At 36.5% G+C, this 25652-nt stretch overlaps 5 protein-coding genes across 5 annotated transcripts; 4 read left to right on the forward strand and 1 right to left on the reverse strand.

Annotated features, from left to right (window-relative positions):
• Nucleotides 1-263: 263 nt before the first annotated feature.
• Nucleotides 264-989, forward strand: LOC140749948 (uncharacterized). Its single transcript, XM_073083210.1, has one exon. It carries the CDS (start codon nt 264-266, stop codon nt 987-989), a length of 726 nt encoding a protein of 241 aa, XP_072939311.1.
• A 4000-nt stretch (nt 990-4989) lies between these two features.
• Nucleotides 4990-5721, forward strand: LOC140749957 (uncharacterized). Its single transcript, XM_073083226.1, has one exon. It carries the CDS (start codon nt 4990-4992, stop codon nt 5719-5721), a length of 732 nt encoding a protein of 243 aa, XP_072939327.1.
• A 6908-nt stretch (nt 5722-12629) lies between these two features.
• LOC140749407 (uncharacterized) lies at nt 12630-13358 on the forward strand. Its single transcript, XM_073082438.1, has one exon. It carries the CDS (start codon nt 12630-12632, stop codon nt 13356-13358), a length of 729 nt encoding a protein of 242 aa, XP_072938539.1.
• A 588-nt stretch (nt 13359-13946) lies between these two features.
• LOC140749595 (uncharacterized) lies at nt 13947-18356 on the forward strand. The gene is made up of 2 exons (XM_073082702.1): nt 13947-13952; nt 17607-18356. The coding sequence occupies exons 1-2, from the start codon at nt 13947-13949 to the stop codon at nt 18354-18356; spliced, it is 756 nt and encodes a 251-aa protein (XP_072938803.1).
• A 5828-nt stretch (nt 18357-24184) lies between these two features.
• LOC140749853 (uncharacterized) lies at nt 24185-25140 on the reverse strand. The gene has a single exon (XM_073083076.1). The coding sequence runs from the start codon at nt 25095-25097 to the stop codon at nt 24315-24317; it is 783 nt and encodes a 260-aa protein (XP_072939177.1). The 5' UTR covers nt 25098-25140; the 3' UTR covers nt 24185-24314.
• Between the last annotated feature and the right edge of the window lie 512 nt (nt 25141-25652).

A 25652-nucleotide genomic window follows, 5' to 3' on the forward strand; every position in this document is an offset into this window, starting at 1 on the left:
ACTTACCGATTGAAATTCGAAATCGCTTTTAAATAGAAGTACTCTGAGTAAATAAATATGTAATTTAATAAAATACCGACGTTATAAGTTTTATTATAACAATAAAATAGATCCAGGTCACTCGCCTTGCTGTGACCGCCAATTTTCAGTTACCCTGACATTAAAAGCACACAGTATTCTGTGGCAATACTATATAAGGCGAGTGAAACTAGTAACAGGTATCATTTGGCAATCGTACACCAGTTTCAGGAGAAGAGACAAACATGAGGAGTTTTACTTTCATCTGCCTCGTGGCGTTGGTGGCAGCTGCATACGCAAGGGAAACGCGGTACAAGAGAGAAGCGGATCTTCTGGCGGCGGCCTCAAACCACTGGGAAAAAGGAGGCGGTGGCGAACATCACGGCGATCATCACCACGAACATGGTGAACACGGTGAAAAGGGTTACAAGGGATTCCACGAACACGAACACGGCAAGAAGGGACACGTTGACCATGAGGGACACAAGGGATACTATGGCGAAGACGAGGGTCACAAAAAGCATCATCACCACGACGACGGATACTACGGCGAGCACCATCATGGCGAAAAGGGTGAGAAAGGACACGAATACGAAGAAAAGGGACACTACCACAAAGGTCACTCCACTAAGGGACACCATGGTATCCACAAGTTAGACGAGTTCAAGAAGAACAAACACTTCCACGATAAGCACGGTGAGTCCGGTTTTGAGGAGGGATACGGTGGTCACCACCATGAAGACGGTTACAAGAAGGGAGGCCACTTCGATAAGGGACACAAGGAGGGTGGATTCCACGAACAGGAGCACGGCCAGAAGGGATTCCATGAGAAAGGAGGACACCATCATGACCATAAGGGACACCACGACGAAGGTGGCCACCACGAGTACCACCACCATGATGAAGGCCATGGAGACAAGGGAGGCCATGAGGAGCACAAGGGTTGGGGCTGGGACAAAGGACACAAATGAAGTGACACCTTAATTACGACGTAAGGCAATGAAGTTATTTTGTTACTGTTATTTTGTGATACACGAATAAATATTTATTTATTTATTATTTGTATTTATTATTTGCTCACCTCCGCTCGCGTGTACAGGCCTACTCGCCTTTGGGAATTAAGGCGGTATCATAATATATGTAGCTTACCAACAAGTTGTACAAATACCAGTAAAATAAAACCTTACTGTTATTTTATATTTTAATAGTACCTCAATGCAGATACCAGCATTATAAAACGGTTAAAAATAAAAACAAAAGCATTTTGATTTACGTCTCAACGAGAAAATCTTAGAAATAATTAAACAAATTTCGACTGGATCTTTATGTAAAGACTAGCAGACCCGGCAAACTTTGTACCGCCTCAAAATCTATTTATCAAATATATTTCATATAAAATATAGCCTATGTTACTCGTGGATAATGTAGTTTTCGAATAGTGAAAGAATTTTTAAAATCGATCCAGTAGTTTTTGAGCCTATTAATTACAATCAATCAAACAAAGTTTTCCCCTTTATAATATTAGTATAGATAGTAATCATCAAACGTAACATTGTTTACTATTATACCTTAACATACTATTAAGTATGTAGGTACATTTTTTATTTTAAAGTAAATTGTGCAACCAAACATTTTAATATAGTATCCGACTATGTGCTAAATATTATATGAATATTTTCTTGTTATGTTCTTGTAGAAAAATATTTTCTCTGATACATTTTATAGCGCTCACATAGTCTCTAAATAAGTAATACACAATATTTATTACACTCAACTAGCGGATGATCAAGATTCTTTCAATCATACTCATTTGACAAATTATAGCTTCGAAGATATGAAGCAATAATAAGCAATACACACACACCGGCCTAAATCATATCCCTTCTGTTTGCCGTAGTCAGGAAACTAATGCCGATTTTTTCTTATGATTCAGGAATATGATTTGAATTTGTATTTTTTTACCTTAATTGTGAGAACTTATCCCAAGTTTAATAATCAGTGGAGATTCTACTGTCGCCAGAAATCGACTAAGTTATCAGACCTCGAGGGTCTGCATCTGAACGAGTCTTCACTGAGCGTGGAAGCCTTATGTTTCATGCGTAATTACTGAAAAACCGGCAGGTGCACTTGGGTATGCAGCGTGAGACACTATTCTTGTAACTATAAAATTCTATGTATGTACATTTACATTATTTAATTCTATGTATACACAGAAAAGAAAAGTATTACTCAACTAATCATATTCACCTTATTCAACTAATTTTGACGACCCGCGTGGCGGAGCGGCCATCATACCGGTCTGACGCGCAAAGAGTCCCGGGTTCGATCCCCGGCCAGACAGATATCTAAAAGATGAATTTAGATTTCTGTTTCTGGGTCTGGGTGTTTGTGTATTGGTCTATGTGTGTGTCCATGGCATCCACGACGCAGGGAATCCTAGTGTGGGGCTGTGAGTGTAGAAAGTGTTCATTAAAAATCATATTCACCTGTATCTACTAAACAACAATGACGACACGACAGCCATATTTGCTATTCAGAAAAATCTTTGGTACTTATACAACAAATAAAAAATGGAATAACTGATGAGAACTAAATACTGGAAATGAAACAATAGCACTTTTTCCATGATTAAAACACACGAGCGTACAATCCACCATAGACGTTATATGTTTACATTGAACCTCGGGGTTGAAAACGGCAAAAAATGCAAAGTAAAACTAGTCGGCACCGCTTTGACACATACGCAGCATACTGCTCACACAGAACACAGTCCACACACATATTATAATGCTAGATTCAGATACTCGCGAACAATCGGCCGAGTACATCTTTATAATATAAGAGTAGCAAGCGACCATGCAGTCCACCTGATTGTACTACTATCGCCTATGGACATCTGTAATCAACCCCAGATAAGATTAGAGTCCTACCCGAGGTCACCCACAGATGCGCTTCTACCTCTGAGAACTGAGCTGGAATGCCTTGAAAAAGTATGTCCTTTACCACACCTTTCAAACTAAAACACAACACCGTTTAACACTGCTGTTATTAGACGGAAATAGGTATGGCGGTGGTGCTGCCGAAATTTAACCACTGAGCGTTCTACGACCTTTTAAACTCGCTGAACAGTGACGAAGTGTCGAGTATGTACCGCCATAAACGTCAGACGCGTAATTGATTGATTCGCGTTAATCCTAGACCTTGTGGATGACGGATAGGTGTTGCAGCATGTTGTCCCTGTAGTTCCGGAACTAGAATAGGACTACGGTTCCCTGCCTGTCGTAAGAGGCGACTAAAAAGGGGCTTCTGGAGTTGCGGGCGGCAAGAGTGGGAGCTCGAACCGTCCAGTAAGCGACTCCGGGAAGGACGGCCGTATGTGTGGTCGCATACCGTCGTGAACACCAAATGGTGTGGGAGGAGCGAAAACTGCTGTCCCGGGGCAGAGCCCGATCGGGGCATCGCGCTTGGAGGACTCCGGTTGAGTTCCGTCGGAGATCCCGGAATTCTCTAACAAGCGTTGAGGACGGCCACCGGGGGGTTTTAGTGCGATAAAAATCCCACATAACCCGGCGTCGCTCCCACATCGTCGGGTACCTTTTGAAGGTTTCCCCCTCGTTAAGAAAAAATAAAAGGTGTTACAGCATGTACCGAGTACACCCCAGTGAGTTATCTACGAGTACATAATCGTACATAAAAATTTAACTTAATTACTATAAGCAACATGTAAATAACCAAGAACCAACTTGAACTTTCAAGAATGACTAGCTTTGAGAATCAACTCAACGTCATACCATTCAACCCTTAAGGCATCTCTCTTGTGAAATGTTACATAGGCTTATGTTCTGAATTATTCATATATACATAGATTGAGCTAACATATTGCTTTTACTTTTATGTGCCCTGTTATATGCAAGATAACATTTTAGTAGTATCGAGTCAAATCGCAGGCCCACGATGCTCGAACCAACTCAATATAAGTAAAATTCAAATTCAAATTCAAATCTCATTTATTCAAAATTGATTCATATAGAATACTTTTTGAAAGTCAACAAACTACCACCGCTTCGGAAGGTATTTCGCTATGGAGAAGAAGCGGCGCAAGAAACTCCATAAATAAATAAAAAAATAATAATATCTCCACAGTGAAACAAGAAGCAAATAGTAAATCAAAGAAACCTGTGTTTCCATTAGTTATAATTTAAAAAATCCTAAACAATGTTGACTGTTCATATTGCCTCATGTTGTTCAAATTGTCTACAAGAATTTGATTTTAAATACTTTACACTCTACTAAAACATAAAATAATTATAGACACAAAAAATCTCATATCGATTCTTCGATCTATAAAATATATAAAAAAATGATTAAATAAATAAATCTAAACAATTATCTGTGAGTATTATTAATTATTGACCTATATCTTAGGAATTATTAAATAAAATGACTTGCCAGCTTCAAGTTTTAGTAGTATGAAAAGCATCTCTTGGTATCAAGAATCACTTGAATACTCTAAGAACAATACGGAAAACATAATGTAAGTCATTTTATTTTTCCTATTGTAAAAACAATAAAGGCTTGTTTAAGCCCTTTTTAATATATTCTTTTCTTGTGACTTATATCGTTGATACTGTACCTGAAAAGTATCAGGCATCTTTACACAACAGATTTTACAGTACGGATCTTAATAACATTTTGTAACATTCTCATATGGACTTACAATAGAACGATTATTTAACATGATATACTTACATATTTTAAAAAACACGACCAATATCTTAGTTCCGGTTTTACACAAAACTTCATAATGCTTCAATAATGGAACTAGCATTTGGAAATCTCTTCAGCCGCCGATACTTGCCGTTACAACCTTGACACTAGCGAACAACTTGATGTTTCCTAACAGTTGTAGCTGCCACTATAAAATCTGTTCGCCAGTAGACCAGACATCATTCAACAGGAACAGCTTGAACAATGAGAAATACATTACTTCTGACTTTAGGGCTTGCGGCCCTCGTGGCTGCTATCTCCGCTAGGGAGATCAGGGAGAAGAGATCAGCTGATCTCGAAGCCGCAGCTTCCGGTCACCACTGGGACAAGGGTGGCGGCCACGAACACCACGGACACCACCACCATGATCACGGTGATCATGACCACAAGGGACACAAGGGCCACCATGAACACCACCACGGACACAAAGGTCACCACCACCATGAAGGACACAAGGGACACCACGGCGAGCATGGCGGACACAAGAAACACCACCACCACGATGACGGCTACCATCACCACCACAATCATGGGGAGAAGGGCGACCATGGACACGGTCACGAGGAGCACGGCCACTGGCACAAGGGACACGACACGAAGGGACACCATGGCATTGAAAAGCATGATGAGTTCAAGAAGGACAAGCACTTCCACGACCACCACGGCGAGAAGGGTCACCATGAACACTACGGCGGCCACCATCATGAGGGCGGACACAAGAAGGGCGGTCACTTCCATCACGGACACAAACACCACGGCCACCATGAGCACGACCACGGCAAGGGACATCACGGTGAACACGGAGGCCACCACCACCACCACAAGGGACACCACGGTGAAGATGGTCACCACGAGCATCATCATCATCATCATGATCATGGCAAGAAGGGAGGTCATGAAGACCACAAGCACTGGGGCCACAAATCTGGTCACTAAGATGTTAATAGTACCTTTGTTATTATTTGTTGATATGTTACGAACGAATGTTTTTGTTATGACTTTTTTAAAAAAGAAAATAAACCATTTTACATAATTAATTATGTATCCTCTTATTTACTAGTCTTTATAAAATATCAGTGTATCATAATGATATTAAAATTTGTATATTACAGAAAGCATATTTAAAGTTAAAGTCAACGGTTCTTGATAATTGTTAAAAATTTTCAATTAATCTGACCGTTTAAAGTGGTTAAAATCGAGTTCAAAGATTTCGCTACATACCCAGATACATACATACAAGGTAATTTAAGCGGGGTTGAAAAAATGATTATTTAACGAGGTCTAAAAATAATATTTTTAAAATATTTTATATATTTCTATTTTTAAAATAGCATTTTACTAGATAGTACATATGGGTGATATTGTAGTGTGAGCTTTTTGTATATTTCCACTTCATTACGATCATATTAAACGAACCAAGGCTTCTCCCTTTACCTACACATGGATTAAAGTTCTTGTATCTAAGAAAGAAATAAAAGAAAAGTATCGTTTGTTCTTTTCGTAGTTTTTACTACCGAGCGATGCAACTGATATATGCAGGGCCGGATTTGGAGGTTTGGAGTCCCTGGGGCAATGAAGGAGCGGGGGCCCCTAATTATTTCCAAAACGAAAAAATATTTTGTCGGCCACGGCTTTCAGAATTTTATTACCAACAAATACATTTATTTCAACATATAATGCAGTGATTGATTAAGTGCAAGTGAAATAAAATGTGCGGTAAACGTCTGTTTGGAAAAAATACGTAAAAGTGGCTAAACAGCCGACGTTTGGACATTTTCTCACTTCTATTGTGGGGGCCCCTATCGTATGGAGGCCCCGTGGAATGAGCTTCGCCCGTCATTCCCTAAGCCCGGCTCTGGATGTATACATTCCTCATATGTTGTTACGATGACAATATCGAAAGCTTCAAAGACAGCCCTTTATAAAATTTCAATTCATACATTATATTTCATCAGTCAGTTTTATGTCAGTTTATTATACCCTGTTAAATACTGTAAAGCTGTAATTAGGTCAAGATTTTCACCACTCACTACTACTACTACTACTACTACTACTACTACTACTATCTGTGTCTACGTTACGAAAAGTGTGTACCCACTATGAAATTAAATGGAGGCAATGGAGGATGCGCAAATTACAATAAAAATACGTAAATGGAATTTTATTGTAGAGTTTGTAAATTAAAAATAATTCCAAAAATAATTAAAAATAATAATAATAATTAAAAAAGCTCCAAATAATTCCAAATAATTATTGTACCTTTAAGAAAGTTACTAAGAAAAGCGCACTGTGTTTTTTTTTCTGCGGAGATAAATTCATCCTACTGTTAAAAATTTTCACATAGCAATAAATACAATATAGCAATGTGCGGTAACTAGCACATCGATATGAAAAAACTAGTTTTTAGTATACACACAAAATGGGATAAAGTAGAAAACATATGTGTTTAGAAGAATCCTTGAAAATTAAATCTATTTATTATGAAAAACGAGAACTGCCTCATTGCAATTAAACAAAAGTTGGACGACATTAATTTTAATGACTATACGGTTCTTTAAAAGCTTTTACAAAAATCTCAAAGCAATTATAATTCCTAAAAAACTTTAAACTTATTAGCCTAGCGCTGTCACAGTGGTACATGAATTAAAAATGTTCTACTGCGTCTACTTATAACAATAAATCTGTAGTTCACTTGGGTATTTTCTGAATTTATAATTAACAACTATTCTTTTGCTATTTTGCATGTTTAATATTTAGCAGTTTAAAAACATCAATTACAGATTAAGCCCTTTTCTGACATCTGTAAGCTTAGTATGAGATTTACATTTTTACAAAGATAACTGTTTTTGTATTTGTTTACGAATTTGCCTATACATTTCCAATCAGCGCTCCCAGCTGACTGTATCAAAACTGATTGGAAAAGTATGGGAAATACGTAAACAAATAAAAAACAGTCATTTTTGTAAAAACGTAAAAACTCATACTAAGGGTACTGTCCCGTCTTTGTCTATGTGCGTGTTTATGCTAGCGGTAGTGAGATGGGTCACTTGCACGCGTGGCATCCTGCTGTTTTAAGACTCACGGTGCTTTTATCTTCCTTCAACACACGAACAAAGGATAGCTATCTCTTGTTCTGAAAATAATAATTACCGACATTCTAAAACAGCTTTTTAACACGCTTTTATTAGTTTGTGTTTGCGGAGGCAGAAGAGAAACGGTCTGTAAGCTCTCACTCTCATACACACGCACAAAATGATAAGATTGCAGCAAGTTAATTCATGTGCACAGATGGGACACGTCTGCTGTCGTAACCACGCGGGACAGGAAAAGCATTCACAATATTACGTTTATAATATACTAGAAAACCGTACATACATATAACTTCCTAACCTTTTTTTAAAATGGGTTTGAAACGAGAACATTTTTTTGTTTGCAATTTTTGATTAGGTTTTAATATAGAGAATTAAAACAATACTGAGTTTAAAGTATAATTATTTATTTATTTGATTCCACTTGTGACCTGTATTTATTTCTTAAATGACTATCGCATGAGCTTTGTTTATGCATCTTCAGGATGAAGACACATTTTTGCCATTTTTAACCGACTTCGAAAGGAGAAGGTTCTGTATTCAGCTGTTTTTTTTTACACTGAATTTTCAATTAAAACATTCGGACTCTATGAGAAATGAATTACCGAAACTTAGTGTAGACTTGACTCCAGAATCTACGGTGACTGAAAATACAAATGACCATTGCTTAAATGTTAGAGTTTTCAAACTTAACCCCACAAAGTCCGTATGAAAATTAATTATACCTTTATAAAACACCCTTTTCCAAAAAACAGATTTTATCGTATTAAGTAAAAGTTTACACAGTAAAAGTTTGACAATGCAAATATTTGTTAGACAGAAAACCCATTTCTATAATAGCTATTGCTAGTATTTTCATAACCCTATCATAACCTTTTCACAGGTTCTAAAATAAGGTTAAAGGTGGTTGACACCGGTCACATCGGCTCTTATCTCGCACTTAGTGAACAGACAACCACCTCACCTCACTTATCTCAGTAGTGTTGTGCTTGTAGTTTGACACACTTGAATTGTGCTTACTTACTATATAAGGCATCCCAAGTTAGTTTTTAGGGCTCTAATATATGAGCGACAACCAGCGAATGACGCCGACTTTCATTAGCATTCAAAGACAAAACAATATCGCAAAATCGCGAATGTATTCTGTCGTCGGTTGCTAACGACATACTAATCTATGACGACAGACAACAAGAAGCGACTACTGCTGCCGTACATCGCAAACTGTTGTTAACTGGCGCTAGTAACCGCCGCCTACTGTCGCCGCTTGTCGTCAGCGACAGTCGGCGTCGGTCCTCAGCGCGAATTGTCGCTCGTATGTTCCATGCCTTAAATAAGGATCTTTCAATTTGAACTTAGTCTCGGATGTCCATAGGATATATATATTTAGCATCAGATGGATAAAATTAGATAACTTACTATTACATAAGAATCCTTATTTAAAGTCACAAGAAAATCCATATAAAAGAATTAAAAAAGCTGCTTTTGACAAACGTCGAACTAATTCTCGTAGTAAAGTGACTTAACATGTCACGCCGCTACTCTTTAAAAAGATGTTGACTAACTTAACCTTGTAGTGCAGTTCGATTGCTTAAAATAATATTGATATTCTGACTTCCGTTGCGGAAGTTTTATTATATTTATTATAGAAACAATTTTTTTACATTTTTTTACTTTTAATAAAATACGGAAGGAACTACTTTCGTTGCCCTTGGACATTAATACCAAGGTGCTTTGTATCTAACTACCAGCATTTTCAATTTAAAAAAATGTGAGTTGTAATGCACAGAGGGTTCCGTACCACTGTGCAATGTATTTTTAAATACTTTAAAATAAAGTGTACATACAATTACTTGGGGATGCGTTCCGATCCTTTACGTTTCCAGTTTTAGTTGCTTATAACTTATTTTAACTGAGTTTACACTAAAATCACCCAATAACACATTCATCGTTATTACCAATAGTTAAGCCATAGCATCGTTATTACGATAGTCCATAAATTAAAACCATTTCAATAACACATTCCTTGAATTTAATTCATATGTGATACAATAATAGCATAAAAGGAATATGAGGGAGGACAGGTAGACAGACAGAAGAAAGGCGTTAGCTTAGTTTCTTTTCTTGTAGTGTACACAAAAAATGTTGCAAAACATTCACGCTACGAACATTATTATAATGAAATACATTTTTATAATGAAGACGAACAAAAAGATAAATCCCAAATACTTGTGATGACGTATTATTATATTGTTACTAGAAGGATTATATTCCTGTCTCCATGCCAACAGGATGTCGACCTTTTTTCGCCAAAAATAGATTATTTAATTTCAATAACAAAGGAAGCAAGAAGGATTTGAAAAAATGTTCAGATATTTTGTGATCTCAGCTGTCACAGACATGGTACCATTATATCTCTATTGCGTTTATTTGGAATGAATTAACCCCATAAGAAAATGAAATAGTTGATTCCCGTCATTTGCATAGTAAAAAATCTCATAATCGAAAAAATCGCTTCAATAAGATTTTTTATCGATTTCTTCCCTTTTTAGCGTATTCTTGTGAAAACTAATGTATATTTATGAATGTGCTTCATTATCGCGCAATAATTCAATTCAAACAACTTTTTTCAATAATGACTAAATACTATTCGTTTTACATTAAGCCCGAACATTCGGATGATGTCCATTTTGATCGCCATTGACTTTAGACACAATTGCCAAAGTCGCTATTTTAATTTCGATGAAGGAACGACGGGATTTTTAATAGATTTTAAAATATCATAAATAATATTTTAGACCAGGTTATTTTACTGTCAAAAGTGTTTTAGGGAGCTTTTCCTGTCACGCGTATTTACCTACGCCCGCACACAGGTCCCACCCATTAATTAACTCACTGCAATCTCTTCGCTAGCAGTGTGCGTGTGCGTATGATACGAACACAATAAGGTACAAGTGGCACGCGCGTGAGTGGGAAGTGGATGCAAGCCTATTAAACACGCGCGACAGAAAAACCGCCCTGAAGGTATTTTAATACCACTATTGTTCTAACTGAGACTTTCTCTTTTATGCTCCTCAAAATGTTAATAAATAAACTCTTAAACTGGTCCACAATTCTGAACGTATGGAGTATGCACCATGCGAAATACTTTGAGCCGTACCTTCTCAAAATTCTGGAAACAGACCAAATCTCTACAATTTTGCTATCTCATTTTATATAAGCAATGTGGTTAAAAAAATCATGTAAAAATCACTTTTCATTTTTTTTTTAAGTTATATGCGTATGAGCGTTTAACTATTCGCTACCTACAACAGTGAAGGAAAACATCGCCTCTCACTCTAAGAGGAGCCTAGCAGTGGAACAGTAATAGAATGGAATAGAATATACATATTAATTTATTATTGCTTTTAAAATATTTTTAAAGAATTATTAAACAGTGGCGAATATTGCCCACATTGTACCGATTCTTCGCGTATCAGAAGAAATTACAACAATTTCGTTTTCAACATGTTAACATGTTAACCTCTTAAACACATGAGAATTGTTTGTACTTTCAACTCATAATAAGAAAGATATCATAAATCTTACTGCAATTCAATGAGTTCATAGGTGATATAGCTAATCGTGGTTTGGTGGCGGGGACACCACATCTATATTTCATTAAAGTACATTTTTTCATCTTTAGTGGGAACAGCTGCGTTCTTCTCTAAGAGTGTAAGGCAGATATGAAATGTTCGAACTTGATCGTGAGAGGCACCAATGCATTTATGATCTAACTCATATACGATTCATTCCTGTCCTATTTGATGTGGGTCATACGTTTCAACGAGCGGCAGTAGGTAACCTTTTGTACATACACACTTGGCTCTTATAAATAGGTATATTTCTTTTATTGACATACCAATGTTTACTAATATTATAAAGAGGAAAACTTTGTTTGTTTGTTTGATTGTAATGAATAGGCTCAAAAACTACTGGACCGATTTTAAAAATTCTTTCACCAATTCGAAAGCTACATTATCCACGAGTAACATAGGCTATATGTTATATGAAATATATTTGATAAATAGCTTTTGAGGCGGTACAAAGTTTGCCGGGTCAGCTAGTATGTAATATGTAGGTACTAAAATTGATAAGTAGTAGTTTCATTCATAGAAATACTTTAATGAAATTCTTATACCCTCTCAATTATAACAATTATATTTTGTTTTTGACAAATACTCTTAAAAACGTGTCTTAAGACATATTGGTGGTGATATAATATATTTTTTCGTTGAGGATATTTTATCATAACATATTATAGCTTCTGTAAACAATAATTTATCTACTTAATACATATTTATGGTAATTACGAAATCTACATAACTAATATACAACTTAAACCACCTAAATAATACATAAATAAAAGCCTGGTATTTTGCTAGCTAGCTATATGATTTACACAAATATTTGATGCTATTAATAATAAAAATATTAAAAAGGAATTTTTGGGTGCACCAATTAGATTAAAATATAATATATCAACGTCTTAGTGGCTTACTATCTAGATAAAATAATATCAAATATACTAAGTATAGGTGACAGTAACATCAAAATGTTCATAATATGAGCAACTTTCAACGACGCTTCAGCAACTACCAGTAGGATTTCTCTTGCGCGCTTCTCGCCTTCGCGCTGTTTCCCAACCGCTACCAACTAGCACTATAAAATATTTACGCTACCAAAGGGAGTATCATTCAAACAGCACAGCTCGTCACAATGAGAACTACTTTGATATTAGCTTTAGGGCTAGCAGCCCTTGTGGCTGCGGTCTCCGCTAGGGAGATCAGGGAGAAGCGATCAGCTGATCTCGAAGGCGCGGCTTCCGGCCATGGTCACCATAAGGGTGGCGGCCACGAACACCACGGACATCACCACCATGATCATGAGGATCATGGTCACAAGGGACACAAGGGCCATCATGAAGACCACCACGGACACCACGGACACCACCACCATGGAGGACACAAGGGACACCACGGTGAGGAGGGACACCACAAGAAACACCATCACCATGATGAAGGCCACCATCACCACCACCATCACGGCGAGAAGGGCGACCATGGACACGGTCATGACGAGCACGGCCACTGGCACAAGGGACATGACACGAAGGGACACCACGGTATTGAAAAGCATGATGAGTTCAAGAAGGACAAGCACTTCCACGACCACCACGGCGAGAAGGGTCACCATGAACACTACGGCGGTCACCACCATGAGGGCGGACACAAGAAGGGCGGTCACTTCCACCACGGACACAAGCACCACGGACACCACGACCACCACCACGGCAAGGGACACCATCATGAAGACGGAGGTCACCACCACCACCACAAGGGACACCACGGTGAACACGGTCACCATGAGCATCATCATCATCACCATGATCATGGCAAGAAGGGAGGCCATGGCGAGCACAAGCACTGGGGCCATAAATCTGGTTAAACTAATATGTTACTAGTACCTTATTTTTTTAATTGTTGATTTTATGTTACAAATGACTTGTTATATTTTTTTACAGAATATTAATTTTTTTAAATAAATATGTATATCTTATTTGGACAATCCTTCCTCCAATTAATGTTATATAACATTATTAAACCTACCCTTCTAGGTAAAACTGTAATATCAAGTGTTAGAAATATATTCAAATCATTTCATTATATTAATTAATATACTTTAATTCTAATTTTATTAATTAAAAATTCTAATTTTATTAAAATTAATTATTTTGTGCTATTTTCATGATGTGTTATTTTTATAATAGGTGAATTTGTATAGTCACTGGCTGGTACGATTATGAGTTAGCATAAATAAAAGCGTATTAAAAAAAAAGAAAGCTCTTGACGTTTGAGTTGTATTTTGCGCGGGAATAATAAAAGTGGTAAATTGGTCGAAGATATAGTTTCATTCTTTCACTAGAAATTTCATATGAGCGTTTAACACAATTTATTACCACAGGTAGGTAAAAGTTTTCGCAAGCCAAATTATATAAAGAGCTAATTAAAACAAACATATGAAAAGAAACTTCATATGACGGTGAGTCTTATAGTTCCTCCGGGATGTATAAAAATTTCAGCGCGAGCGAGTGCGCCGGGTATGTAAATGTTTCTTTATTCAAAATTTTAAAGCTTTAATCTACAGTTAGGAAATAGAATTCATTTTAACTAGCAAATTCATAATAAGATTTTCTTTAACGTTTTTTGCCTTTTTTGAGTAATTCCAATGAGTATTTAAATAAGCACTTCCGTTTGTACGCTCAATATAATATTAAATATCTAGCTACTAAAATGATTGCATCGATCAATTTTTGAAGGTGGTAGAACCCTTTGTTGTTCGACTCCGGCGGCACTGCCGCCACACCTATTTCTACCTAATAACAGCAGTGTTAGGCGCTGCTGTGTTCCGGTTTTTAAGGGTGTGGTAAGGGAGACATACTTTTCCGAGGCGTTCCAGCTTAGTCCTCAGGGGTAGCAGCACATCTGTGGCCGACCTCAAGTAGGAATATCTAATCCTATCTGGGGTTGATTACAGATGTCCATGGGCGGCAGTAGCCACTTACCATCAGGTGGACTGCATGCTCATCTGCTACTCCTATATTATAGAAAAAAAAATCTCTACAAGTTTATAAATTGAGATACGCTACAATAACCATTATAACAATATAGTGCTCTCTTCAGCTTATCTATGTATATCTGAAGAAATTCAATAATAAACAACCATGTCACGGATGACATGGGTATTTTACACACAAAATATTTAGTATTTACCTATATTAAGCTCTCTACTAACAGTAAGTTTCTCCCGAATTTTATTTTACTCGCATCTGTTATCAGGGCTCGTCGTCGTCAACTCGTTATTCTCCTACAGCTAAGGGTCTCCTCTCAGAGCGAGAGGGATTTAGGTCATAGTCTACCGCGCTGGCCAAGTGCGGATTGGAAGACTTCACACACCCTTGAGAACCTTAGAACTCAAGCGTGTAGGTTTCGTCACGATGTTTTCCTTCTACGCTTAAGCACATGTTCAGGTTGGGTGCCAAGAGATTTGAACCACGGACCTCCTGATTGGGAGAACGAGTTTTAAACCATTAAGTTTTCAGTACGGTTATACTGGCCCCGAAATACCAATTATCGGGCTATTAATAATCAAACTATCCTTTTCTGTCTACCAAAGATCAAAATTAAAAATAGCTAGTATGAAATAACTGTCAAATATCATGTGTAAGAATATTAGTTGAGTATTAATTACCTTGTGCCTATTTACATTACATTAACTTGTGCCTATTTACAATACAAAGTTTATCAAACTATGTAGTATTTTTTGGGAACTTATGACTTACATTAGGTTTTACGCTTAATAGAACAAGGTTTACACGTAAATCGATAAATGATGCGTTGCCGCTATTGAAGACTGCCTCACATATAAATAAATTATCTTCCACAATAAAACCTTATTTTAACTTCTGTTTCAAAATCGTAGAATATTCTATATTAATTATGTTCCATAATTCTTTTACACCTGTTTTCAATATGACAGCGTACATGAGTTCACCTTCACAAATCAAAAATCTACCTTAGCAATCTAAGGTAAGCCGACCATATAAATAAATATCTAAAACTAGCAAAGGACTGACCAATCGCCTTGGTGCAAAGAAGGAATAGTCCTTTGTCCCGCAAAACTAGACATGAACCTTCAAAGACTGTTGGTTAGCTGGATGTATTAAAACTATCATCGCCATTTTAATATTTTCTTATTTCAGTCAGCTTCATCCTTGTATTCATACACTTTCTCTCTTTCATAACAAACAACATTACACATTATGTTTACTTTGCAAACGAAGATACATAATTAAAATTTAAACGAAATCTAAATCCAGGTTTTTTATTAAAAGTCGTAAAATTTATGTATACAGACAGGATCCTAAATATCAATTACAAGTGGTAGGAAGACCGCAGCGAAACTTAATTACAGCTCAAGTGATTGATCTGAAAATCCCGCATAATTAGACGGCGGCGGTTAGAAAAATACGAAATTAGTTTGGCGAAACTCGTGGAATGAGCGTCGTCAAAAAGTCCCATTTACTCGGTTTTTACCTACTACAGGAATATCATTCTATGTCTTTTAAAAATTATAAAGGAGTAGCAGACGAGCATGCAGTCCACCTGATGGTAAGCGACTACTGCCGCCCATGGACATCTCTAATGAACCCCAGATATGATTAGATATGCCTACCTGAAATCGGCGACAGATGCGCCGCTACCCCTGAAGACTAACTTGAAACGCCTCGGAAAAATATATTACCCTTACCACACCCTTCAATCCAGAACACAGCAGCGCTTAACACTGTTATTATTAGGCAGAAATAGGCGTGGCGGTGGTGCCGCCGGAGTCGAACCAAAAAGGGTTCTACCACCTTGTCCTCATAATGTATGCTTAGTTTCAATTTAGGTACAAAATGTATTTTATGACTGCATTGCTTTTTGTTAATGTCCGGGCGCCTGTGTTGAATGTTTCAAACCATCCAAATCCGGCAATGATAATAACATATGATCTTTATTAAAGCTCAATTTATGAATATGTTATCATTAATATGTTCTTATGTTGTAACAATGTCTTATATTAGAATTATTCATCTATTGCCGCCAACACGTACAGTTAAGGATAATAGCTACGGCAAAACTACCCCTTTGTGAATAAGAAGGAAGGTCCAATGGATTTGTAAATGCTGATGACTGGTCACTTTTGCCGTATTTTTTTCATCATCAACATGAAACTTCCCATCCTTTACCATTAAAAACCTTATCTCTTCTATCCATCTATTCTATTCCGAACCTTATTTATTTAAAAATAAGTAACCTACACATATTTACATCATTAATTTTCAATCATAAAGATATGCTTATTGCGCGACAAATTCCTGACTCATTAATGATTAAGTACTCTTTGTGGCTCGCCCAACTCTGCCGTTTTAGCAAAGACTGAAGTCTCTACCTATAATCGGAAACTAAAAACTCTTTATTGCTTATTAAGAAAACTAGATTTCTCTTGTTGCTCCACTGTTCACCTCTAAACATGACTTTTAAAAGACTCATCAAATTTTCTAATAGCAACCTTTGACGTTATTTTAATAGTATTAGTTATCATTGAATTAAAGAAAATTGAGAGTTTACTAAAAATGCAAGTAAAATTGAACAATTTCTTAATAATTAATAATACTCCAAGGTATTAATTAATATTTAATAATACTGTACGGTAAATTAACACACAAGCACCATTCCTACGCATACAAATATAATTTTTCGTCACTACATCAATTTACTAAATATAAAATCTTATATTTAAACGCACCTCAGGTTATTTACCAATCAAATATACTTATTTGTGTAATAGTAATTAATGCAGATTGTTCTATTTAATCAAGGATTCACATGCATCTTGGATTATGTTTAAAGTGCCTAAGTATGCCTTAATTTTGTTTGGGATATTACTAAAACTTATTGAAACGTTTATCTACCTAATAGAAATTCATTATAGTTAATAGTAATTTTAAATCAACAAAACATTTGACCTTGCTAATAACGTAGGTTCAAGTAGAAGCCGGGCCGCAATAGTTGCCAAATCAGGTGCTGAGAAAAGCCGAGGACTAGTGTCTATAAAACCTTGTCGAACACAATTATGACCACTGTGTAACAGGCGGCGGTGATAACAACAGTGAAAATGAATTTAGTTCTCGGAATCAGCTGCCTGCTGGTTCTAGTGGTCCTGACCAGCGCCAGGGACATCCGGCAGAAACGAGACGCAGACCTCGACACCGCCGCCTCAAATAAACACGAGAAGGGTGGTGGTAAGGAGCACCACGCAGATCATCACCATGACCATGGTGGAAAGGGCCATAAGGGCTACAAGGGCCACCATCATCATGAGCACGGCAAGAAGGGCCACCACCACGACGAGGGACACAAGGGACACCACGACGAACACGGTGGCCATAAAAAACACCATCATCATGATGATGGCCACCATCATGAGCATCATCATGGCGAAAAAGGCGAAAAGGGTCATGGCTTCGATGAAAAAGGACACTATCACAAGGGTCACTCCACCAAGGGTCATCACGGTGTCCACAAAGTAGATGAGTTCAAGAAAGAGAAGCACTTCCACGACAAACATGGTGATTCCAGTTTCGAAGAAGGACATGGTGGTCACCATCATGAGCACGGACACAAGAAGGGAGGACACTTCCACAAGGGCCACAAACACCATGGACATCACGAGCATCACCATGGCAAGAAGGGTCATCACGAGAAGGGAGGACACCACCATGGCCACAAGGGTCACCACGAGGAAGACAGCCACCATGAACATCATCACCACAACCACCACGACGGAAAGAAGGGCGGCCACGAGGACCACAAGCACTGGGGCTTTAAGAAGGGACACTAAGACTTTGACTTTGGCTGTTGATTTTCTATTTTTTACTGTTATTTATAATATTTTTGTTACTGTTATAAATGTCACATGTAAATACAGGTTAAAAATGTTTAAAATAATGATTTCCTTGCCACCCGGTACATATTAAAATTTATAACAATAAGAGAAAGATAGTACATGAAGTACATGAAGCTATGCGCCAAATTTACGGTAACATATAGGCTGACTAGAAAACATAATTTAATAGAGTGATACAAATAGTCACGAATACAATAAAATCAAGATAGATAGATATTATGAAGAACTTACTTTTACCACAGGGTTCGCGCGCATTCAAAGGTTGTTATCTATCCTTCAGAAACAGTACTTTTATCGGGAGAAAAGATAGATTTTGAAGGTGGTAGAACCCTTTGTGGTTCGACTCCGGCGGCACCACCGCCAGACCTATTTCTGCCTAATAACAGCAATATTAAATACTGCTGTGTTCCGTTTTGAAGGGTGTGGTAAGGGAGACAGACTTTTCCGAGGCATTCCAGCTTAATCCGACCTCAGGTATCCTATCTGGGGATGATTACAGATGTCCATGGGCGGCAGTAGTCACTTACCATCAGGTGGAGTGCATGCACGTCTGCTACTCCTTTATTATAAAAAAAAAGATACCTTATGTCTTTTTCTGGATGAGTGTACACAATTTTCATGACAATCGGGTAGCTATAGCGTGAAAGTTTAGGAAACAAACAAACTCACAGTCGCATTTATAATATGACTTAAGATTTGTGAAGAATACTGAGATACTGTTGTTATAAATATTGCTCTATAGGTATAAGTATTTTAAACAGTTTTTACAGCAGCTCTACCTGAAACCCGTGATACGAAATTCAGTATTTAGGCTTCTTTAACATGACTATCAATAACACATAACTATATAACACATAAAATATCTTATTTAAATGCTTTAACTAGCTACCTAAATGATATTTAATGTGAAAAGTGAAGTTTAAATTTTATTAGTGTTAACTTGCGCGTTCAATTACAAGAACTGACGAAACCGCGAGAGAAAAGTTACAAGATTTAATAAAATGTTTAATGCTTAACAGCGAACAACTTTTACTTCCCCCTCCTCTTACTTCTGTAACTTCCACCCTCCCTACTTAACTTATAAATCGGAGTACGTTTGCTTAATGTAAAATAAATTAAGCTTCCAAAAATTAAGCCGTACAGAGCGGCTAATATATTTATGATTTAGAAGGAAAGGTGCATATAGTCCAGTAGGTAGTAAGTGACTACATGGACATCGATAATCAACCCCAGACAAGATAGAGTCCTACATGAGGTCAGCCATAGCTGTGTTGCATGCCTAATGAATAATTTGGAATGTCTCGGCTAATTATGTCTCTCTTACCACAGCCTTCTTAATCGAACACAGCAGTACTAAACACTGCTGGTAGAATGCAGAAGGTGTGGCGTTAGTTCCTCTGGGGTTGAACCAAACCTTAAAACTTCCACTTCTTCTTTTCTACCGCTTAAACATGAGCACTAGTTTTTTCGTTACTATTGATTACATTCAGGACAATCAAAATCCCTTCTTTCGAAAGTATCTCCTGCTGCAACCCTCACTATACCTAACTCTGCACGGTGACTACAACAAAGATGTCAGTTTTTGAGAATATACATTAGTATATACATTAGTATTACAAAAATAATGTCCTTATGACATTATTTTTGCAGTAGCTACCGTTACTGCATTCCATAGTAATATTGTTTATTTTAATCCAACCTATAAACCTCGACTTTGTACACGCAGAGCTTGTAGCTTCATTATTTTAGCTTCACTTTTTCATATCTGATAATTGTTACTATGTTGCTCTACCTTGCGACAGGCGCATAGGGCTGTGTGAGATATATTGGCACATTTTTATCACAATATCGGTCTAAGTTACTAGGCGACCAACGGCCAGGAATTTCTCGATGTTATATTATAATTTGTTAATTACAAAACACCATACTCTGAATATAGCCAATAATCTGCAGCGTGCTTTATTCTCAAGGCGAGAATAATTTTACACCGAATGTTACAAAAAGCATGTTTTGCTTTTGCGTTATTTTCAGGCGCAATACAGTTGAATTGAATCTAATAATATTGACTAATATTATTGCAATTATAATAATTTTGCAAGTCTCTTTTAACCATTAAGCACATGCCTGTATTATTCTTTTATTCCAGATTATTATTATTATTTAATTAACGACAAGTATTATCATACTTTAAAAATGTTTAAATAAAAGTATTGGAGCTCTACTCGGTCTACAAGAATCCTTATTTTATAAAAAAATATCGGAGTAAAATATCCTAAGATAGATACTCTCGGTAAAGCCACAAAATTCACATGAAAGCCATAAAGTTTGTTTTAACTGTTTCCAAGATCCGCCCATACGTATCTACGTGTATTAAACTGAAAATAATACAAAGCAAAAAGAAAAAGATTGTAAATAATTATTTCCATGTATTTAGTGATATTTAACAATAGACATCCATCATGAGATGTCTACATGATGTAGATATAAATAGCAAAAGGCCCAAAGTTTCTGTCGCTGCAATTCGACCAAGCATTTATTGCTAATATTGATGTCAGGAAAGTATTGTAAGCGGCGTGTCGCGGTCGTCACAGGAGCTCCTCGCTCAGAGGCGGATTAAGCCGTCAAGCGATCGGAGCATAGATATACGCTTATGCGTAGCGAAAAAAATCTAAGTCTATGGATCGGAGTCATAAATCTAGTGCGAGGTGTGACATTGAGTGCCATACTCGCGCTCTAATTACTATAAAAGCTTGACCAATCGATCACATCAGCCCACTATGAGTATTCTTTGGTGAAAAAGATATTAATAAACCAAATTAAAACTACGTTGATAAAAAAAAGAGATAAATGTTTGAGGAATTTGATTGCTCGCTTAAGTTAGTTGCGCTGCAATTCGCCCAAGAGATTTATTGCTAATATTGATGTAAGGAAAGTATTGTAAGCGGCGTGTCACGAGCGTCACAGGAGCTCCTCGCTCAGAGGCGGATTAAGCCGTCACGCGGGCAGAGTCATAAATCTAGTGCGAGGTGTGACATTGAGCGCCATACGCGCGCGCTAATTACTATAAAAGTCTTACCAATCGATCACATAAGCTCACTATGAGTACCTATTAATTAGCAAAAAAGATTTTAGGATGGGGCATTATATTACTTAATCCGTTATGTAGTAAAATTAGTTATGTATGAAAATACTACGGTAAATTTCATGCAAGACTTAACCTTACTAAATAATTTTACATTGCGACTGCATTTAGAATCAATTTATATAATGCATTTTAGACTAGAGTATTTAACACTATTTGGTAAAGATTTTGAACTTCATAAATACATTTATACAGAAAACTACTGAATATTATAACAATATTAAACCAAATTAAAACTACCTTAAAATAAGAAAAATATGTTTTAAGGATTGTAGTATTCACAAAAGTTAGTTGCGCTGCAATTCGCCCAAGAGATTTATTGCTAATATTGATGTAAGGAAAGTATTGTAAGCGGCGTGTCACGAGCGTCACAGGAGCTCCTCGCTCAGAGGCGGATTAAGCCGTCCCGCGGTCGGAGTCATAAATCTAGTGCGAGGTGTGACATTGAGCGCCATACGCGCGCGCTAATTACTATAAAAGCTCTACCAATCGATCACATCAGACCACTATGTAAAACTATGTTATCCTCAAAAAATAGGAATCATTTAGAAAAAGTAATAAGGTACGCCAATACTTCTAAATTAAATTATTTAAAGATTAATAAACATTATGTACGCCTCAATGTAATCAAACGATTCTACAGTTGCAATAAGGATGAAGAGTCATTTAAATATGTAGTTGCTAAAATACATAAAACTGCTATAACTTTTCTACTTTTATAACCGAATATTTATCACCATTTGGTAATAATTTTAAACATCAATTGTCAAAACAATGTATTTTCATTGAAATAATTTGGATCCGTAAAAAATCACCTTAAAATAAGCAAAATGCAAAGTTTTATAAGAATGTTATTTATTTTAAAAATAATAACTCGTATCATATACAAAAAATAAACCATTTATATCTACTATATCGTTTTAATAATGATATAAAGTTGCAGTGTTCCGAAGAATGTAATAAAGTACCTGCTTACTTATATTAGCAATATTATATCTCGGCTAATATGAAGTTTTATACTTTAGTCCCTAGGAGCTAATAATTTATAAGAAGCATTACCTAAAAAAAGCGTGAAGAAAGTTTTATACCAAGTAATATTACATAATGAAGAACAAAATATAAATTAATAAAGCAATATGCATTTATAAATAAACGTAACGCTTGCAACGCTTAATATTCAGATAATAAAAATAACGGCTGGCTTCAGCGTCGACCACGCGAACAAAGTGGCGGTTATCAAAGCTAATTACCTTAAAAGCTCTTAGACAGCTACAGGGATGGATAACCGCTGCATTACACATCAAAAATGTATCAAATTTGTGTCCATATATATAAAACTATCCGTATATTCGAAAAGGAAATATGCCATATTTTGTTATTATAGTTGTGAATTATGTGTGTAACATTGTATGTTGTATGCGTTATATATCTCTACCAATGCAAAGCAATGGACTACTGCCCCGATCGATATGTGTAACTACTTGGATTCTACCCATTACTAATCTATGGTCTACTCATTACTAATATATATACCAGAATCCGATCACAAATACTTTGCCACTCGCGAGGAATAACTTTTTTCGACTGTTATTCCTCGCGAGTCTCAACCACATTAGAAATTAAATATTAGGTATATGATTAATGAAGCTGTTATTATTATTATTACTTAGGAATAGACAATCTCAGAAAGCAAAATCTATTTGCAGCTGCCCTCATTAAGAGATTATGTAATCCATAATGTAGCAGTTATTATAAACCCCATGAATCTTCTGGGATGTAGATAGAGCATTGAGGGTAATTGAAGTTACTACATTTTCTCCCGGTGTGCGCTTTATATCAAAAACAACCTAAGAATACCTCTGCTGGTCTTAACTTTTTGACCTAGAACCCTGGGTTTTAAGCATATTGCAAGAAGCTGTTAAAATATTCGACGACCTATCTGAACTAAATCAAATATTACTTACCTGCTAGATTTTTTTATTGTTCTGTCAATGATTTTAAGAAATATTATTGCAAAGTCGTGCAATAATATAATGCACTACATTTTTAGAGTTATTTAGCGTTTACGTCCGTCCATCCATTTATGTGTCCCTCATTTTTTCTGAAATATGTGGCAATTATCTCAACAAACAAAGTGTGATTTTTTATTTCCACTTTTTTAAACTTAAGAGAGATGTGTATCTCTATCTCTATCGGTAGAACATCATAAACTGATTGTGTAGTGATACGGAACGGAACCCACAATAGGTAAGTTCGACTCGCACTTGGCTGATTTTTTATTCTATTACGTATTTAACATTACTTCACATGACAATAACCCGATTGCTTTATTGCAATCATATTTTTGTAACAATTTTCAATCCAAATAACGAATCCAATTGAATTTCATCCCTGATTATAAATATTATTGTTATTGAAAAATATTTGTAAACAAAATTCTTATTGTAAAAGGTGAGGTCACCATCACCAACGTCCATAAATAATACTAAAAATGTCATTACTGTTTTATACAATTTAATAATTAAGCATTATATTAGTGTAACATTATCTTATTAGATGTCCATAAATAATAACTTAAAGTTTATTTTAATTAAGTATAAAATACATTATCATTCTCAAATAAAAATCTTATTCATTATTTATAAATTAATCCACGCAATAAATAACTCGACGCTAAAGATTGAACAGCAAAATACATTAACGGCAGAATGTTATAGTTTTCCAATGCAAGGGGATCGATCAGAAGTTCCTTAATGACTCTTCTTGTAAGCCCAATGTTTGTGATGGTCATGTCCACCTTTCTTGGCTTGGTCATGATGATGATGGTAATGTGAGTCGTGGCCGCCGGCTTCCTTGTGCCCTTTATGGTCGTGATGATGCCCGCCCTTCTCGTGATGCCCAGCCTCGCCATGTTCGTGCTCGTGATGTCCACCGTGATGGTGCCCTTTCGCGAAGTGCCCGCCCTTCTTGTGTCCATGCTCTTCGTGAAAACCGCCGTGCTTCTCCTCGTGACCTGAATCTCCCTCTTCATCAAAGAATTTTTTATCTTTCTTAAACTCGTCGATTTTGTGGATTTCATGATGCCCCTTAGTCGAATGTCCTTTATTGTAATGTCCTTTTTCCGCATACTTATGCCCCTTCTCACCTTTTTCACCTTTATGATGCTCATCGTAATGTTGGTCCTCGTGGTGATGCTTATTCTTGTGACCACTATGGTCGTCGTATTCTCCCTTATGAGTTTCCTTGTCATGATGCCCTTTCTTGCCTTCCTCGTGATGGTGATGGCCTTTGTATCCCTTGTGACCTTTCTCCCCATGATCATGGTGGTGGTGTGCGTGATGCTCCCTGCCTGATCCCTTCTTGAAGTCGTGATTATGGTGTTGTTCCTTTTTATGGCCGGTGGCTGCATGATCTTGATCAGTTATTTGTTTCTCGGTTTTATCTTCGACGTGTTCATTTTTCAAAGGAGGTAATCTCCGTGCATATGCGAATGCTACAAATGTAATTAAACCTAACGCAAAAACTGCCTTCATGTCAGTGACTCGCCTTGATATGACAGTCCTTATGCAGCTTGACTATTTCCTTAAATTGACAAGATTATTGATAGTGCTGCAGTTTTATATAAAGAGTTGTGTAAGTTGTGTCAAGTGAGTCGTCGCCAGACAATCGCGTCGGTTTGTTGCAATAAGCTCGCGCTCGTACTCTTTTACGCATATCCAACTCCAACTTCTTGCAATCAAACAATTGCGCTTAGTCAATAAAAATATCATAACTGCATTGATTATTTAATGTAATGTAGATAATGGAAAGTGTAGCTAACCTGTAGCTAATTAAGACATCAGTTAAACAGAACAGATTGTTTTATTTCAATAAATTAAAATGTTTGTAATGAACAAACAATAAATACGTAGATAAGTAAACTATGCCTACCAATACTGTTAATAAATAAGAATATTATTGTAAATTGATTATATATCCACTCCATCAACATGTATTTTTCATTTACTTATTTAGAAGGCTCTAATGCAACAAACGTTTATCGCTACAGTAATTGCTTACCTAATTTTAGTAATAACAAAAAGCAAGTT

This window comes from Epargyreus clarus, unplaced genomic scaffold (assembly GCF_041222505.1).
Source record: "Epargyreus clarus isolate Ecla_fem2 unplaced genomic scaffold, WU_Ecla_fem_2.2 ptg000018l, whole genome shotgun sequence".
In the NCBI taxonomy this organism is placed as follows: Eukaryota; Metazoa; Arthropoda; class Insecta; order Lepidoptera; family Hesperiidae; genus Epargyreus; species Epargyreus clarus.

Coding starts and splice junctions, on each gene's coding strand:
- LOC140749407 (XM_073082438.1), top strand. CDS start 12,630: ATGAGAACTACTTTGATATTAGCTTTAGGGCTAGCAGCCCTTGTGGCT.
- LOC140749948 (XM_073083210.1), top strand. CDS start 264: ATGAGGAGTTTTACTTTCATCTGCCTCGTGGCGTTGGTGGCAGCTGCA.
- LOC140749853 (XM_073083076.1), bottom strand. CDS start 25,097: ATGAAGGCAGTTTTTGCGTTAGGTTTAATTACATTTGTAGCATTCGCA.
- LOC140749957 (XM_073083226.1), top strand. CDS start 4,990: ATGAGAAATACATTACTTCTGACTTTAGGGCTTGCGGCCCTCGTGGCT.